The sequence below is a fragment of the Oncorhynchus mykiss genome, chromosome 6 (assembly GCF_013265735.2).
Source record: "Oncorhynchus mykiss isolate Arlee chromosome 6, USDA_OmykA_1.1, whole genome shotgun sequence".
NCBI classification, from domain to species: domain Eukaryota; kingdom Metazoa; phylum Chordata; class Actinopteri; order Salmoniformes; family Salmonidae; genus Oncorhynchus; species Oncorhynchus mykiss.
Window position 1 is genome coordinate 98,151,897 of NC_048570.1, and position 17,918 is coordinate 98,169,814.

Genomic DNA, 17,918 nt, shown 5'->3' on the forward strand with positions numbered 1-17,918 from the left:
AATGTCCGTTCTCAGAACGTTGTTTAATTACTATCAAATAACCTATAATGTCCGTTCTCAGAACGTTGTTTAATTACTATCAAATAACCTATAATGTCCGTTCTCAGAACGTTGTTTAATTACTATCCAATAACCTATAATGTCCGTTCTCAGAACGTTGTTTAATTACTATCCAATAACCTATAATGTCCGTTCTCAGAACGTTGTTTAATTACTATCCAATAACCTATAATGTCCGTTCTCACAACGTTAATCTTTCAGGGAACCCTAGTAAAATATTCTCATTACCTCCATGAAACCTATAAATTTACATTCCCAGAACCGGGAGAAATCTTCACTTCCGTTCACAGGACATTTAAAAAAAAACGTTCCGTTTTAGCCGGTCAGGAAACGTATGGATTCGTTCCCAGAAACAAAAACAATGTACGTTCCCACAACTTCCAAGGAACAACATGTGCTAGCTGGGTTGTCTGTTCACACTTATAAGACCAAATCACAATCAACAGTGGCTAATATTTATTAACAAGATACAAAATTGTCAAATAAAATTGAGTAAGGCACAGATCTTCAAATGTCATCCTTACAGATCATGAACCAGTCAGACACAGTAAAAATGCAGAATAATGATAGCCGACGTCACGTTGGAAAAGGGGTTCAATTGGATGTTGATATGAGTTTCAGTTTGCTTACATACAGTGGTGGGAAAAACTATCCAAGTAGTGTGTAACCAGGTATACAGACAGGCAGACAGACAGACAGGCAGACAGACAGGCAGACAGACAAACAGACAGACAGGCATACAGACAGGCAGACAGACAAACAGACAGACAGACAGACAGGCATACAGACAGGCAGACAGACAGGCAGACAGACAAACAGACAGGCAAACAGACAGACAAACAGACAGACAGGCAAACAGACAGGCAGACAGACAGACAGGCAAACAGACAGGCAGACAGACAGACAGGCATACAGACAGGCAGACAGACAAACAGGCAGACAGACAGGCAAACAGACAGGCAGACAGACAGACAGGCATACAGACAGACAGGCAGACAGACAAACAGACAGGCAAACAGACAGACAAACAGACAGACAGGCAGACAGACAGGAATACAGACAGGCAGGCAAACAGACAGGCAAACAGACAGACAGGAATATAGACAGGCAGACAGACAGGAATATAGACAGGCATACAGACAGGCAGGCAAACAGACAGGCAAACAGACAGGCAGGCATACACAGGCAGACAGACAGGCAGACAGACAGGAATATAGGCAGGCATACACAGGCAGACAGACAGGCATACACAGGCAGACAGACAGGAATATAGACAGGCAAACAGACAGGAATATAGACAGGCATACAGACAGACAGGCATACAGACAGACAGGCAAACAGACAGGAATATAGACAGGCATACAGACAGGCATACAAACAGACAGGCAAACAGACAGGCATACAGACAGAAAGGAAGACAGACAGACAGGTAGACAGACAGACAAAAACACAATCAAACTGTTCTGGTGGACATCCCTGCACTCTGTGGCATTGTGTTGTGTGACAGAACAGCACATTTTAGAGTGGCCTTTTATTGTCCCCAGCACAAGGTGCACCTGTGTAATGTTTAATCAGCTTCTTAATATGCCACACCTGTCAGGTGGATAGATTATCTTGGCAAAGAAGAAATGCTCATTAACAGGGCTGAAAACAAATTTGTGCACAAAATTTGAGAGAAATTAGCTTTTTGTGAAACATTTCTGGGACCTTTTATTTATTTTATAAACACTTTACATGTCGCGTTGATATTTTCAGTATAAATGGAATTCAAATAATTGCTCCAATGTCATCAATTAGTTCTTTAAAAACTGCAAAAATGACTGTGATCTCAGTTAATGCTCAGCACTCGCAGACAGACAGGCAGACAGACAGACGGTCACCATAGCAGTCAGACAGACAGTCAGACAGACGGTCACCATAGCAGACAGTCAGACAGACAGACAGTCAGACAGACAGACAGACAGACAGACAGTCAGACAGACAGTCAGACAGTCAGACAGACAGACAGTCAGACAGACAGACAGACAGACAGTCAGACAGTCAGACAGACAGTCAGACAGACAGATGGGTAAGCAATAACAATAAACAAACTAAAGGATTCAGGTAGAAAACACACCAACACGATGAATGGTGTTTCCATGAAAAAGATGAACAGGTAACATTAGTTTACAAAGTGTAGACCTGGGAAGGCAGAACGTTACGGTTTCTTGCTTCCTGTACAAATCACCAAGGACTCTTCATTCAGAAAGACGCTTCAACAGGAAGAAATAACAACAAGTAGAATCATACTAAAAGCTGTGTGTTTTATGATACAGGATATTAACCTGAAGACGTGAACACAGGTACCATTTAGTGTTGTGGGGATTTTAATCATATAACACGCATTTCAAATGGAACCCTATGAGCTAAGGGCTCTGTGGTCTAAAGTAGTGCACTATATAGGGAACAGGGTGCCATTGGGTCCTGGTCTAAAGTAGTGTACTATATAGGGAACAGGGTGCCATTGGGCTCTGGTCTAAAGTAGTGCACTATATAGGGTACAGGGTGCCATAGGGTCCTGGTCTAAAATAGTGTACTATATAGGGAACAGGGTGCCATTGGGTCCTGGTCTAAAGTAGTGTACTATATAGGGAACAGGGTGCCATTGGGCTCTGGTCTAAAGTAGTGCACTATATAGAGAACAGGGTGCCATTGGGTCCTGGTCTAAAGTAGTGTACTATATAGGGAACAGGGTGCCATTGGGCTCTGGTCTAAAGTAGTGCACTGCATAGGGTACAGGGTGCCATAGGGTCCTGGTCTAAAGTAGTGTACTATATAGGGAACAGGGTGCCATTGGGTCCTGGTCTAAAGTAGTGCACTACATAGGGAACAGGGTGCCATTGGGCTCTGGTCTAAAGTAGTGTACTGTATAGGGAACAGGGTGCCATTGGGGATGTAGTCATAGTTGAATAGTGGAGACTGTGGTATCAAGGCTCTTCCAGACAGTCAGTCAGACAGTCAGTCAGTCAGTCAGCCAGCTAGTCAGCCAGCCAGCCAACCAGTCAGACAGCCAGCCAGCCCTCCAGCCCAGGGTGCAGTGGTACATCCTGGGGCCCAGTGTGCAGTGGCCCATCCTGGGGGAGCTAGTCTACGCCATTGGGGTGCCTGCCCTGGAGCTATGGTTGGAGCTGGACCCAGGACCAGGCTGCTCCAGGCCTCTCCTACTGGCCTGTCTGCTGCTGTGTTTGTTGTCCCGGTGCTGGGCTCCTCCCCCCGGCTGTCCACTACTCCTACTGACGTAGACCGTAGGAGGCTGGGCAGCCATCTCAAACCTCTGCTCCCCCCCTCCCCCTGTCCTGCTGCTGTGTGCGGAGGACTTCCTCTTGGTCCGGGGCTGGGGCGAGGGATGGGGTCGGGCTGCAGTTAGCAGTAGAGAGCGTTGAGAAGACGACCCAGACGCTGCAGTCCTACCCGTAGACGTTCCTGCCGCGGCGGAGGTGCCCAGTCGTGCCAACGCCACGGGGATCTCCTCCAGGGACTCTGCAGAGTCAGAGTGATACTCAGCAGGGGGCCCGGCGGGCAGCACGGGGTCAGGTTGGAGACCAGGATGTAGGGAGCTAGTGGGGGGCTGGGAGGCCCGCAGGGGGAAGGAGAGGTGCTGGTTCAGGTAGCTGGACAGGTGGGACACGGATGTGGGGACTGGAGTTACACTGCAGGAGTCTTCTGGAGAACAGGACAGGAGGATGACAGAGAGGAGAGGAGGACGACAGAGAGGAGAGGAGGAGGACAGCAGAGGAGAAGAGAGGAGGAGGACAGAGAGGTGAGGAGGAGGACAGAGAGGAGAGGACAGAGGAGAGGAAGAGGACAGAGAGGAGAGGAGGAGGACAGCAGAGGAGAAGAGAGGAGGAGGACAGAGGTAGGAGGACAGAGAGGAGAGGAGGAGGACAGCAGAGGAGAAGAGAGGAGGATGACAGAGGTAGGAGGACAGAGAGGAGAGGAGGAGGACAGCAGAGGAGAAGAGAGGAGAGGAGGAGGACAGAGAGGAGAGGAGGAGGACAGAGAGGAGAGGAGGAGGACAGCAGAGGAGAAGAGAGGAGGAGGACAGAGGTAGGAGGACAGAGAGGAGAGGAGGAGGACAGCAGAGGAGAAGAGAGGAGAGGAGGAGGACAGAGAGGAGAGGAGGAGGACAGCAGAGGAGAAGAGAGGAGAGGACAGAGAGGAGAAGAGAGGAGAGGACAGAGGAGAGGAAGAGGACAGAGAGGAGAGGAGGAGGACAGCAGAGGAGAAGAGAGGAGGAGGACAGAGGTAGGAGGACAGAGAGGAGAGGAGGAGGACAGCAGAGGAGAAGAGAGGAGAGGAGGAGGACAGAGAGGAGAGGAGGAGGACAGCAGAGGAGAAGAGAGGAGAGGACAGAGAGGAGAAGAGAGGAGAGGACAGCAGAGGAGGACAGGAAAGGGACAGACATTCACATCACAGAGCTGCTACTCAATATACATGAGCATAGAAATAGAATCAATAGAACAGGCCTCCAACCTCTCACCATGGCGATTTGTGGGTACACTAAAAATGGCTGTCCATTATGACATCATTGACTTGAAAGAGGAAGCCTGTTCTATTCCTTCTAGTTCTGTAGTAAGTATGACCTCGTTATAATGTCTTAGAATGACTAAATAACAGACCATTTCAGACTGTTGACAATTCTATACATTGAGAGAGCGAGAGGACATATTAAGCCGTGTTATAAGACATTATAAAGGCTCATACATGCTTATAACGCGTTCTAAAGCATTCTGTTTAACACAGGCACTGTGTTTACCAACAGATACACTCATGTCACTTCAAGTAGCAGAGGACTAATGTTATATCAGCATGTCAAGTCGGAGAGGACTGACTAATGCTATATCAGCATGTCAAGTAGAAGAGGACTAATGCTATATCAGCATGTCAAGTAGCAGAGGACTGATGCTATATCAGCATGTCAAGTAGCAGAGGACTAATGTTATATCAGCATGTCAAGTCGGAGAGGACTGACTAATGCTATATCAGCATGTCAAGTAGAAGAGGACTAATGCTATATCAGCATGTCAAGTAGCAGAGGACTGATGCTATATCAGCATGTCAAGTAGCAGAGGACTAATGCTATATCAGCATGTCAAGTAGCAGAGGACTAATGCTATATCAGCATGTCAAGTAGCAGAGGACTAATGCTATATCAGCATGTCAAGTAGCAGAGGACTAATGCTATATCAGCATGTCAAGTAGCAGAGGACTAATGCTATATCAGCATGTCAAGTAGCAGAGGACTAATGCTATATCAGCATGTCAAGTCGGAGAGGACTGACTAATGCTGTATCAGCATGTCAAGTAGAGGAGGACTGACTAATGTTATATCAGCATATCAAGTAGAGGGGACTGACTAATGCTATATCAGCATGTCAAGTAGGAAAGGACTGACTAATGCTATATCAGCATATGTCAAGTAGCAGAGGACTGACTAATGTTATATCAGCATGTCAAGTAGAGGAGGACTGACTAATGCTATATCAGCATGTCAAGTAGCAGAGGACTGACTAATGCTATATCAGCATATCAAGTAGCAGAGGACTGACTAATGCTGTATCAGCATGTCAAGTAGCAGAGGACTGACTAATGCTATATCAGCATGTCAAGTAGAAGAGGACTGACTAATGCTATATCAGCATGTCAAGTAGCAGAGGACTGACTAATATTATATCAGCATGTCAAGTAGCAGAGGACTAACTAATGCTATATCAGCATGTCAAGTAGCAGAGGACTAATTCTATATCAGCATGTCAAGTAGGAGAGGACTGACTAATGTTATATCAGCATGTCAAGTAGAAGAGGACTGACTAACTATATATCAGCATGTCAAGTAGAGGAGGACTGACTAATGCTATATCAGCATGTCAAGTAGCAGAGGACTAATTCTATATCAGCATGTCAAGTAGCAGAGGACTGACTAATGCTATATCAGTATGTCAAGTAGCAGAGGACTGACTAATGCTATATCAGCATGTCAAGTAGCAGAGGACTGACTAATGCTATATCAGCATGTCAAGTAGCAGAGGACTAATTCTATATCAGCATGTCAAGTAGGAGAGGACTGACTAATGTTATATCAGCATGTCAAGTAGAAGAGGACTGACTAACTATATATCAGCATGTCAAGTAGAGGAGGACTGACTAATGCTATATCAGCATGTCAAGTAGCAGAGGACTAATTCTATATCAGCATGTCAAGTAGCAGAGGACTGACTAATGCTATATCAGTATGTCAAGTAGCAGAGGACTGACTAATGCTATATCAGCATGTCAAGTAGCAGAGGACTGACTAATGGTATATCAGCATGTCAAGTAGCAGAGGACTGACTAATGTTATATCAGCATGTCAAGTAGAAGAGGACTAATGCTATATCAGCATGTCAAGTAGCAGAGGACTAATGCTATATCAGCATGTCAAGTAGCAGAGGACTAATGCTATATCAGCATGTCAAGTAGCAGAGGACTAATGCTATATCAGCATGTCAAGTAGCAGAGGACTAATGCTATATCAGCATGTCAAGTAGAAGAGGACTAATGTTATATCAGCATGTCAAGTAGCAGAGGACTAATGTTATATCAGCATGTCAAGTAGCAGAGGACTGATGCTATATCAGCATGTCAAGTAGCAGAGGACTAATGTTATATCAGCATGTCAAGTAGCAGAGGACTGATGTTATATCAGCATGTCAAGTAGCAGAGGACTGACTAATGTTATATCAGCATGTCAAGTAGCAGAGGACTGACTAATGTTATATCAGCATGTCAAGTAGCAGAGGACTAATGTTACATCAGCATGTCAAGTAGCAGAGGACTAATGTTATATCAGCATGTCAAGTAGCAGAGGACTGATGCTATATCAGCATGTCAAGTAGCAGAGGACTAATGTTATATCAGCATGTCAAGTAGCAGAGGACTGATGCTATATCAGCATGTCAAGTAGCAGAGGACTAATGGTATATCAGCATGTCAAGTAGCAGAGGACTGACTAATGTTTGATCATTTTTTATTATGCAAACTAGATTTCTGCGGAGGCACAGACATCGACCTTAGGGGGGGTAAGGTTACAATTAGGGTTAGAATTAGGGTTATGTTTAGGTTTACGGTTAGAGGTTAGGGTTATGGGTTAGGGTTATAGTTAGGGTTAGAGTTATGGGTTAGGGTTAGAGTTATGGGTTAGGGTTATAGTTAGGGTTAGAGTTATGGGTTAGGGTTATAGTTAGGGTTAGAGTTATGGGTTAGGGTTATAGTTAGGGTTAGAGTTATGGGTTAGGGTTAGAGTTATGGGTTAGGGTTATAGTTAGAGGTTAGAGGTTAGGGTTATGGGTTATAGTTAGGGTTATGGGTTAGGGTTATAGTTAGGGTTAGAGTTTACGGTTAGAGGTTAGAGTTATGGGTTATAGTTAGGGTTATAGTTAGGGTTAGGTTTACGGTTAGAGGTTAGGGTTATGGGTTAGGGTTATAGTTAGGGTTAGGTTTAGGTTTACGGTTAGGGTTAGGGTTATGGGTTAGGGTTATAGTTAGGGTTAGAGTTAGGTTTACGGTTAGAGGTTAGGGTTAGAGGTTAGGGTTATAGTTAGGGTTAGGGTTAGGTTTACGGTTAGAGGTTAGGGTTATGGGTTAGGGTTATAGTTAGGGTTAGGGTTAGGTTTAGGTTTACGGTTAGAGGTTAGGGTTATGGGTTAGGGTTATAGTTAGGGTTAGGGTTAGGTTTACGGTTAGAGGTTAGGGTTAGAGGTTAGGGTTAGAGTTATGGGTTAGGGTTATAGTTAGGGTTAGAGTTATGGGTTAGGGTTATAGTTAGGGTTAGAGTTATGGGTTAGGGTTAGAGTTATGGGTTAGGGTTAGAGTTATGGGTTAGGGTTATAGTTAGAGGTTAGAGGTTAGGGTTATGGGTTATAGTTAGGGTTATGGGTTAGGGTTATGGGTTAGGGTTATAGTTAGGGTTAGAGTTTACGGTTAGAGGTTAGAGTTATGGGTTATAGTTAGGGTTATAGTTAGGGTTAGGTTTAGGTTTACGGTTAGAGGTTAGGGTTATGGGTTAGGGTTATAGTTAGGGTTAGGTTTAGGTTTACGGTTAGAGGTTAGGGTTATGGGTTAGGGTTATAGTTAGGGTTAGAGTTAGGTTTACGGTTAGAGGTTAGGGTTAGAGGTTAGGGTTATAGTTAGGGTTAGGGTTAGGTTTACGGTTAGAGGTTAGGGTTATGGGTTAGGGTTATAGTTAGGGTTAGGTTTAGATTTTCGGTTAGAGGTTAGGGTTATGGGTTAGGGTTATAGTTAGGGTTAGGGTTAGGTTTACGGTTAGAGGTTAGAGGTTAGGGTTATAGTTAGGGTTAGAGGTTAGGTTTAGGTTTACGGTTAGAGGTTAGGGTTATGGGTTAGGGTTATAGTTAGGGTTAGGGTTATGGGTTAGGGGTTATGGGTTAGAGGTTAGAGTTAGAGGTTAGGGTTATAGTTAGAGGTTATGGGTTATGGGTTAGAGGTTAGAGTTAGAGGTTAGGGTTATAGTTAGAGGTTATGGGTTATGGGTTAGAGGTTAAAGTTAGAGGTTAGGGTTATAGTTAGAGGTTATGGGTTAGAGGTTAGAGTTAGAGGTTAGGGTTATAGTTAGAGGTTATGGGTTAGAGGTTAGAGGTTAGGGTTATAGTTAGAGGTTATGGGTTAGAGGTTAGAGTTAGAGGTTAGGGTTATAGTTAGAGGTTATGGGTTAGAGGTTAGAGTTAGAGGTTAGGGTTATAGTTAGAGGTTATGGGTTAGAGGTTATAGTTAGAGGTTAGGGAAAATAGGATTTTGAATGGAAATCTATTTTAGGTCCCACAAGGATAGTAAAACCGAAAGAGTGTGTGTGGTTCTGTAGTGTTGAAGGGTGGGGCTTTGTGTGTGTGTGGTTCTGTAGTGTTGAAGGCTGGGGCTTTGTGTGTGTGTGGTTCGGTAGTGTTGAAGGCCGGGGCTTTGTGTGTGTGGTCTCACCAGGTTCTGTAGTGTTGAAGACCGGGGCTTTGTGTGTGTATGGTCTCACCAGGTTCTGTATTGTTGAAGGCCGGGGCTTTGTGTGTGGGGTCTCACCAGGTTCTGTAGTGTTGAAGGCTGGGGCTTTGTGTGTGTGTGGTCTCACCAGGTTCTGTAGTGTTGAAGGCCGGGGCTTTGTGTGTGTGGTCTCACCAGGTTCTGTAGTGTTAAAGGCTGGGGCTTTGTGTGTGTGGTCTCACCAGGTTCTGTAGTGTTGAAGGCCGGGGCTTTGTGTGTGTGGTCTCACCAGGTTCTGTAGTGTTGAAGGCCGGGGCTTTGTGTGTGTGTGTGGTTCTGTAGTGTTGAAGGCCGGGGCTTTGTGTGTGTGGTCTCACCAGGTTCTGTATTGTTGAAGGCTGGGGCTTTGTGTGTGTGGTCTCACCAGGTTCTGTAGTGTTGAAGGCTGGGGTTTTGTGTGTGTGGTCTCACCAGGTTCTGTAGTGTTGAAGGCCAGGGCTTTGTGTGTGTGTGGTCTCACCAGGTTCTGTAGTGTTGAAGGCCGGGGCTTTGTGTGTGTGGTTTCACCAGGTTCTGTAGTGTTGAAGGCTGGGGCTTTGTGTGTGTGGTCTCACCAGGTTCTGTAGTGTTGAAGGCCGGGGCTTTGTGTGTGTGGTCTCACCAGGTTCTGTAGTGTTGAAGGCTGGGGCTTTGTGTGTGTGGTCTCACCAGGTTCTGTAGTGTTGAAGGCCGGGGCTTTGTGTGTGTGGTCTCACCAGGTTCTGTAGTGTTGAAGGCCGGGGCTTTGTGTGTGTGGTCTCACCAGGTTCTGTAGTGTTGAAGGCTGGGGCTTTGTGTGTGTGGTCTCACCAGGTTCTGTAGTGTTGAAGGCCGGGGCTTTGTGTGTGTGGTTCTCACCAGGTTCTGTAGTGTTGAAGGCCGGGGCTTTGTGTGTGTGGTTCTCACCAGGTTCTGTAGTGTTGAAGGCCGGGGCTTTGTGTGTGTATGGTCTCACCAGGTTCTGTAGTGTTGAAGGCCGGGGCTTTGTGTGTGTGGTCTCACCAGGTTCTGTAGTGTTGAAGGCCGGGGATTTGTGTGTGTGGTCTCACCAGGTTCTGTAGTGTTGAAGGCCGGGGCTTCGTGTGTGTGGTCTCACCAGGTTCTGTAGTGTTGAAGGCCAGGGCTTTGTGTGTGTGGTCTCACCAGGTTCTGTAGTGTTGAAGGCCGGGGCTTCGTGTGTGTGGTCTCACCAGGTTCTGTAGTGTTGAAGGCCAGGGCTTTGTGTGTGTGGTCTCACCAGGTTCTGTAGTGTTGAAGGCCGGGGCTTTGTGTGTGTGGTCTCACCAGGTTCTGTAGTGTTGAAGGCCAGGGCTTTGTGTGTGTGTGGTCTCACCAGGTTCTGTAGTGTTGAAGGCTGGGGCTTTGTGTGTGTGTGGTTCTGTAGTGTTGAAGGCCGGGGCTTTGTGTGTGTGGTCTCACCAGGTTCTGTAGTGTTGGAGGCCGGGGCTTTGTGTGTGTGGTCTCACCAGGTTCTGTAGTGTTGAAGGCTGGGGCTTTGTGTGTGTGGTCTCACCAGGTTCTGTAGTGTTGAAGGCTGGGGCTTTGTGTGTGTGTGGTTCTGTAGTGTTGAAGGCCAGGGCTTTGTGTGTGTGGTCTCACCAGGTTCTGTAGTGTTGAAGGCCAGGGCTTTGTGTGTGTGTGGGCTCACCAGGTTCTGTAGTGTTGAAGGCCGGGGATTTGTGTGTGTGGTCTCACCAGGTTCTGTAGTGTTGAAGGCCGGGGCTTTGTGTGTGTGTGGTTCTGTAGTGTTGAAGGTCGGGGCTTTGTGTGTGTGGTCTCACCAGGTTCTGTAGTGTTGAAGGCTGGGGCTTTGTGTGTGTGTGGTTCTGTAGTGTTGAAGGCCAGGGCTTTGTGTGTGTGGTCTCACCAGGTTCTGTAGTGTTGAAGGCCAGGGCTTTGTGTGTGTGTGGGCTCACCAGGTTCTGTAGTGTTGAAGGCCGGGGATTTGTGTGTGTGGTCTCACCAGGTTCTGTAGTGTTGAAGGCTGGGGCTTTGTGTGTGTGTGGGCTCACCAGGTTCTGTAGTGTTGAAGGCCGGGGCTTTGTGTGTGTGGTCTCACCAGGTTCTGTAGTGTTGAAGGCCGGGGATTTGTGTGTGTGGTTCTCACCAGGTTCTGTAGTGTTGAAGGCCGGGGCTTTGTGTGTGTGGTCTCACCAGGTTCTGTAGTGTTGAAGGCAGGGGCTTTGTGTGTGTATGGTCTCACCAGGTTCTGTAGTGTTGAAGGCCGGGGCTTTGTGTGTGTGGTCTCACCAGGTTCTGTAGTGTTGAAGGCCGGGGATTTGTGTGTGTGGTTCTCACCAGGTTCTGTAGTGTTGAAGGCCGGGGCTTTGTGTGTGTGGTCTCACCAGGTTCTGTAGTGTTGAAGGCCGGGGATTTGTGTGTGTGGTCTCACCAGGTTCTGTAGTGTTGAAGGCCGGGGCTTTGTGTGTGTGGTCTCACCAGGTTCTGTAGTGTTGAAGGCCAGGGCTTTGTGTGTGTGTGGTCTCACCAGGTTCTGTAGTGTTGAAGGCCGGGGCTTTGTGTGTGTGGTTTCACCAGGTTCTGTAGTGTTGAAGGCTGGGGCTTTGTGTGTGTGGTCTCACCAGGTTCTGTAGTGTTGAAGGCCGGGGCTTTGTGTGTGTGGTCTCACCAGGTTCTGTAGTGTTGAAGGCCAGGGCTTTGTGTGTGTGTGGTCTCACCAGGTTCTGTAGTGTTGAAGGCCGGGGCTTTGTGTGTGTGGTCTCACCAGGTTCTGTAGTGTTGAAGGCTGGGGCTTTGTGTGTGTGGTCTCACCAGGTTCTGTAGTGTTGAAGGCCGGGGCTTTGTGTGTGTGGTTCTCACCAGGTTCTGTAGTGTTGAAGGCCGGGGCTTTGTGTGTGTGGTTCTCACCAGGTTCTGTAGTGTTGAAGGCCGGGGCTTTGTGTGTGTATGGTCTCACCAGGTTCTGTAGTGTTGAAGGCCGGGGCTTTGTGTGTGTGGTCTCACCAGGTTCTGTAGTGTTGAAGGCCGGGGATTTGTGTGTGTGGTCTCACCAGGTTCTGTAGTGTTGAAGGCCGGGGCTTCGTGTGTGTGGTCTCACCAGGTTCTGTAGTGTTGAAGGCCAGGGCTTTGTGTGTGTGGTCTCACCAGGTTCTGTAGTGTTGAAGGCCGGGGCTTCGTGTGTGTGGTCTCACCAGGTTCTGTAGTGTTGAAGGCCAGGGCTTTGTGTGTGTGGTCTCACCAGGTTCTGTAGTGTTGAAGGCCGGGGCTTTGTGTGTGTGGTCTCACCAGGTTCTGTAGTGTTGAAGGCCAGGGCTATGTGTGTGTGTGGTCTCACCAGGTTCTGTAGTGTTGAAGGCTGGGGCTTTGTGTGTGTGTGGTTCTGTAGTGTTGAAGGCCGGGGCTTTGTGTGTGTGGTCTCACCAGGTTCTGTAGTGTTGGAGGCCGGGGCTTTGTGTGTGTGGTCTCACCAGGTTCTGTAGTGTTGAAGGCTGGGGCTTTGTGTGTGTGGTCTCACCAGGTTCTGTAGTGTTGAAGGCTGGGGCTTTGTGTGTGTGTGGTTCTGTAGTGTTGAAGGCCAGGGCTTTGTGTGTGTGGTCTCACCAGGTTCTGTAGTGTTGAAGGCCAGGGCTTTGTGTGTGTGTGGGCTCACCAGGTTCTGTAGTGTTGAAGGCCGGGGATTTGTGTGTGTGGTCTCACCAGGTTCTGTAGTGTTGAAGGCCGGGGCTTTGTGTGTGTGTGGTTCTGTAGTGTTGAAGGTCGGGGCTTTGTGTGTGTGGTCTCACCAGGTTCTGTAGTGTTGAAGGCTGGGGCTTTGTGTGTGTGTGGTTCTGTAGTGTTGAAGGCCAGGGCTTTGTGTGTGTGGTCTCACCAGGTTCTGTAGTGTTGAAGGCCAGGGCTTTGTGTGTGTGTGGGCTCACCAGGTTCTGTAGTGTTGAAGGCCGGGGATTTGTGTGTGTGGTCTCACCAGGTTCTGTAGTGTTGAAGGCTGGGGCTTTGTGTGTGTGTGGGCTCACCAGGTTCTGTAGTGTTGAAGGCCGGGGCTTTGTGTGTGTGGTCTCACCAGGTTCTGTAGTGTTGAAGGCCGGGGATTTGTGTGTGTGGTTCTCACCAGGTTCTGTAGTGTTGAAGGCCGGGGCTTTGTGTGTGTGGTCTCACCAGGTTCTGTAGTGTTGAAGGCAGGGGCTTTGTGTGTGTATGGTCTCACCAGGTTCTGTAGTGTTGAAGGCCGGGGCTTTGTGTGTGTGGTCTCACCAGGTTCTGTAGTGTTGAAGGCCGGGGATTTGTGTGTGTGGTTCTCACCAGGTTCTGTAGTGTTGAAGGCCGGGGCTTTGTGTGTGTGGTCTCACCAGGTTCTGTAGTGTTGAAGGCCGGGGATTTGTGTGTGTGGTCTCACCAGGTTCTGTAGTGTTGAAGGCCGGGGCTTTGTGTGTGTGGTCTCACCAGGTTCTGTAGTGTTGAAGGCCAGGGCTTTGTGTGTGTGTGGTCTCACCAGGTTCTGTAGTGTTGAAGGCCGGGGCTTTGTGTGTGTGGTTTCACCAGGTTCTGTAGTGTTGAAGGCTGGGGCTTTGTGTGTGTGGTCTCACCAGGTTCTGTAGTGTTGAAGGCCGGGGCTTTGTGTGTGTGGTCTCACCAGGTTCTGTAGTGTTGAAGGCCAGGGCTTTGTGTGTGTGTGGTCTCACCAGGTTCTGTAGTGTTGAAGGCTGGGGCTTTGTGTGTGTGTGGTTCTGTAGTGTTGAAGGCCGGGGCTTTGTGTGTGTGGTCTCACCAGGTTCTGTAGTGTTGGAGGCCGGGGCTTTGTGTGTGTGGTCTCACCAGGTTCTGTAGTGTTGAAGGCTGGGGCTTTGTGTGTGTGGTCTCACCAGGTTCTGTAGTGTTGGAGGCCGGGGCTTTGTGTGTGTGTGGTTCTGTAGTGTTGAAGGTCGGGGCTTTGTGTGTGTGGTCTCACCAGGTTCTGTAGTGTTGAAGGCTGGGGCTTTGTGTGTGTGTGGTTCTGTAGTGTTGAAGGCCAGGGCTTTGTGTGTGTGGTCTCACCAGGTTCTGTAGTGTTGAAGGCCAGGGCTTTGTGTGTGTGTGGGCTCACCAGGTTCTGTAGTGTTGAAGGCCGGGGATTTGTGTGTGTGGTCTCACCAGGTTCTGTAGTGTTGAAGGCTGGGGCTTTGTGTGTGTGTGGGCTCACCAGGTTCTGTAGTGTTGAAGGCCGGGGCTTTGTGTGTGTGGTCTCACCAGGTTCTGTAGTGTTGAAGGCCGGGGATTTGTGTGTGTGGTTCTCACCAGGTTCTGTAGTGTTGAAGGCCGGGGCTTTGTGTGTGTGGTCTCACCAGGTTCTGTAGTGTTGAAGGCAGGGGCTTTGTGTGTGTATGGTCTCACCAGGTTCTGTAGTGTTGAAGGCCGGGGCTTTGTGTGTGTGGTCTCACCAGGTTCTGTAGTGTTGAAGGCCGGGGATTTGTGTGTGTGGTTCTCACCAGGTTCTGTAGTGTTGAAGGCCGGGGCTTTGTGTGTGTGGTCTCACCAGGTTCTGTAGTGTTGAAGGCCGGGGATTTGTGTGTGTGGTCTCACCAGGTTCTGTAGTGTTGAAGGCCGGGGCTTTGTGTGTGTGGTCTCACCAGGTTCTGTAGTGTTGAAGGCCAGGGCTTTGTGTGTGTGTGGTCTCACCAGGTTCTGTAGTGTTGAAGGCCAGGGCTTTGTGTGTGTGTGGGCTCACCAGGTTCTGTAGTGTTGAAGAACAGGGCTTTGTGTGTGTGTGGTCTCACCAGGTTCTGTAGTGTTGAAGGCCAGGGCTTTGTGTGTGTGTGGGCTCACCAGGTTCTGTAGTGTTGAAGGCTGGGGCTTTGTGTGTGTGGTCTCACCAGGTTCTGTAGTGTTGAAGGCAGGGGCTTTGTGTGTGTATGGTCTCACCAGGTTCTGTAGTGTTGAAGGCCGGGGCTTTGTGTGTGTGTGGGCTCACCAGGTTCTGTAGTGTTGAAGGCTGGGGCTTTGTGTGTGTGTGGGCTCACCAGGTTCTGTAGTGTTGAAGGCTGGGGCTTTATGTGTGTGGTCTCACCAGGTTCTGTAGTGTTGAAGGCAGGGGCTTTGTGTGTGTATGGTCTCACCAGGTTCTGTAGAGTTAAAGGCCGGGGCTTTGTGTGTGTGGTCTCACCAGGTTCTGTAGTGTTGAAGGCCGGGGCTTTGTGTGTGTGTGGTTCTCACCAGGTTCTGTAGTGTTGAAGGCCGGGGCTTTGTGTGTGTGGTCTCACCAGGTTCTGTAGTGTTGAAGGCTGGGGCTTTGTGTGTGTGGTCTCACCAGGTTCTGTAGTGTTGAAGGCTGGGGCTTTGTGTGTGTGGTCTCACCAGGTTCTGAAGTGTTGAAGGCTGGGGCTTTGTGTGTGTGGTCTCACCAGGTTATGTAGTGTTGAAGGCTGGGGCTTTGTGTGTGTGGTCTCACCAGGTTCTGTAGTGTTAAAGGCCAGGGCTTTGTGTGTGTGTGGTCTCACCAGGTTCTGTAGTGTTGAAGGCTGGGGCTTTGTGTGTGTGGTCTCACCAGGTTCTGTAGTGTTGAAGGCCAGGGCTGTGTGTGTGTGGTCTCACCAGGTTCTGTAGTGTTGAAGGCTGGGGCTTTGTGTGTGTGGTTCTCACCAGGTTCTGTAGTGTTGAAGGCCGGGTCTTTGTGTGTATGGTCTCACCAGGTTCTGTAGTGTTGAAGGCCGGGGCTTTGTGTGTGTGGTCTCACCAGGTTCTGTAGTGTTGAAGGCCGGGGATTTGTGTGTGTGGTCTCACCAGGTTCTGTAGTGTTGAAGGCCGGGGCTTTGTGTGTGTGGTCTCACCAGGTTCTGTAGTGTTGAAGGCCAGGGCTTTGTGTGTGTGTGGTCTCACCAGGTTCTGTAGTGTTGAAGGCCAGGGCTTTGTGTGTGTGTGGGCTCACCAGGTTCTGTAGTGTTGAAGACCAGGGCTTTGTGTGTGTGTGGTCTCACCAGGTTCTGTAGTGTTGAAGGCCAGGGCTTTGTGTGTGTGTGGGCTCACCAGGTTCTGTAGTGTTGAAGGCTGGGGCTTTGTGTGTGTGGTCTCACCAGGTTCTGTAGTGTTGAAGGCAGGGGCTTTGTGTGTGTATGGTCTCACCAGGTTCTGTAGTGTTGAAGGCCGGGGCTTTGTGTGTGTGTGGGCTCACCAGGTTCTGTAGTGTTGAAGGCTGGGGCTTTGTGTGTGTGTGGGCTCACCAGGTTCTGTAGTGTTGAAGGCTGGGGCTTTGTGTGTGTGGTCTCACCAGGTTCTGTAGTGTTGAAGGCAGGGGCTTTGTGTGTGTATGGTCTCACCAGGTTCTGTAGTGTTAAAGGCCGGGGCTTTGTGTGTGTGGTCTCACCAGGTTCTGTAGTGTTGAAGGCCGGGGCTTTGTGTGTGTGTGGTTCTCACCAGGTTCTGTAGTGTTGAAGGCCGGGGCTTTGTGTGTGTGGTCTCACCAGGTTCTGTAGTGTTGAAGGCTGGGGCTTTGTGTGTGTGGTCTCACCAGGTTCTGTAGTGTTGAAGGCTGGGGCTTTGTGTGTGTGGTCTCACCAGGTTCTGAAGTGTTGAAGGCTGGGGCTTTGTGTGTGTGGTCTCACCAGGTTATGTAGTGTTGAAGGCTGGGGCTTTGTGTGTGTGGTCTCACCAGGTTCTGTAGTGTTAAAGGCCAGGGCTTTGTGTGTGTGTGGTCTCACCAGGTTCTGTAGTGTTGAAGGCTGGGGCTTTGTGTGTGTGGTCTCACCAGGTTCTGTAGTGTTGAAGGCCAGGGCTGTGTGTGTGTGGTCTCACCAGGTTCTGTAGTGTTGAAGGCTGGGGCTTTGTGTGTGTGGTCTCACCAGGTTCTGTAGTGTTGAAGGCTGGGGCTTTGTGTGTGTGGTCTCACCAGGTTCTGAAGTGTTGAAGGCTGGGGCTTTGTGTGTGTGGTCTCACCAGGTTCTGTAGTGTTGAAGGCTGGGGCTTTGTGTGTGTGGTCTCACCAGGTTCTGAAGTGTTGAAGGCTGGGGCTTTGTGTGTGTGTGGTCTCACCAGGTTCTGAAGTGTTGAAGGCTGGGGCTTTGTGTGTGTGGTCTCACCAGGTTCTGTAGTGTTGAAGGCTGGGGCTTTGTGTGTGTGTGGTTCTGTAGTGTTGAAGGCAGAGGCTTTGTGTGTGTGTGGTCTCACCAGGTTCTGTAATGTTGAAGGCCGGGGCTTTGTGTGTGTGTGGTTCTGTAGTGTTGAAGGCAGAGGCTTTGTGTGTGTGTGGTCTCACCAGGTTCTGTAGTGTTGAAGGCCGGGGCTTTGTGTGTGTGGTTCTCACCAGGTTCTGTAGTGTTGAAGGCTGGGTCTCTGTTGCTGCTGGTCTCAGTGGAACGGTCGTTGATCACCTCCGCTGGCACTTTGTGGACTTTCTTCTTTTTCTTCTGCAAACACACAGGAGACCAGGAAGCATCATTCAACACACATGGTTCACATGAAGGTCAGAGACCAGGAAGCATCTTTCAACACACACATGGTTCACATGAAGGTCAGAGACCAGGAAGCATCTTTCAACACACACATGGTTCACATGAAGGTCAGAATGAAGGATGTTGGTTATAGCTTTGGTTCCATGATTGCCTTAATTTCTTACCCTTGTTTATGTGTTCTCTCACACATTTTGTGTGTGTGTGTGTGTGTACCTGGATGTGTTTTCTTGGTGCAGCTCTGTGCTCGGTAGAGACGGTGTGTGTGTGTGTGTGTGTGTGTGTGTGTGTGTGTGTGTGTGTACCTGGATGTGTTTCCGTGGTGCAGCTCTGTGCTCAGTGGAGACGGTGTGTGTGTGTGTGTGTGTGTGTGTGTGTGTGTGTGTGTGTGTGTGTGTGTGTGTGTGTGTACCTGGATGTGTTTCCGTGGTGCAGCTC

At 48.9% G+C, this 17,918-nt stretch overlaps 1 protein-coding gene across 3 annotated transcripts in view; it reads right to left on the minus strand.

Moving 5' to 3' along the window:
- Positions 1-2,870: 2,870 nt before the first annotated feature.
- Positions 2,871-17,918, minus strand: part of LOC118965005 (palmitoyltransferase ZDHHC1-like) — a 55,330-nt gene continuing 40,282 nt past the window's right edge. For 2 of the 3 annotated variants that reach the window (XM_036981692.1, XM_036981690.1), the window contains exons 10-11: positions 17,336-17,438; positions 2,871-3,762 (exon numbers count right to left, since the gene is read on the minus strand). In XM_036981692.1, coding sequence (XP_036837587.1) covers positions 3,188-3,762; positions 17,336-17,438 — 678 coding nt within the window. In that variant the 3' untranslated portion in view covers positions 2,871-3,187. The remainder of the gene's footprint in view (positions 3,763-17,335; positions 17,439-17,918) is intronic. The other variant, XM_036981691.1, reaches the window with a different exon arrangement.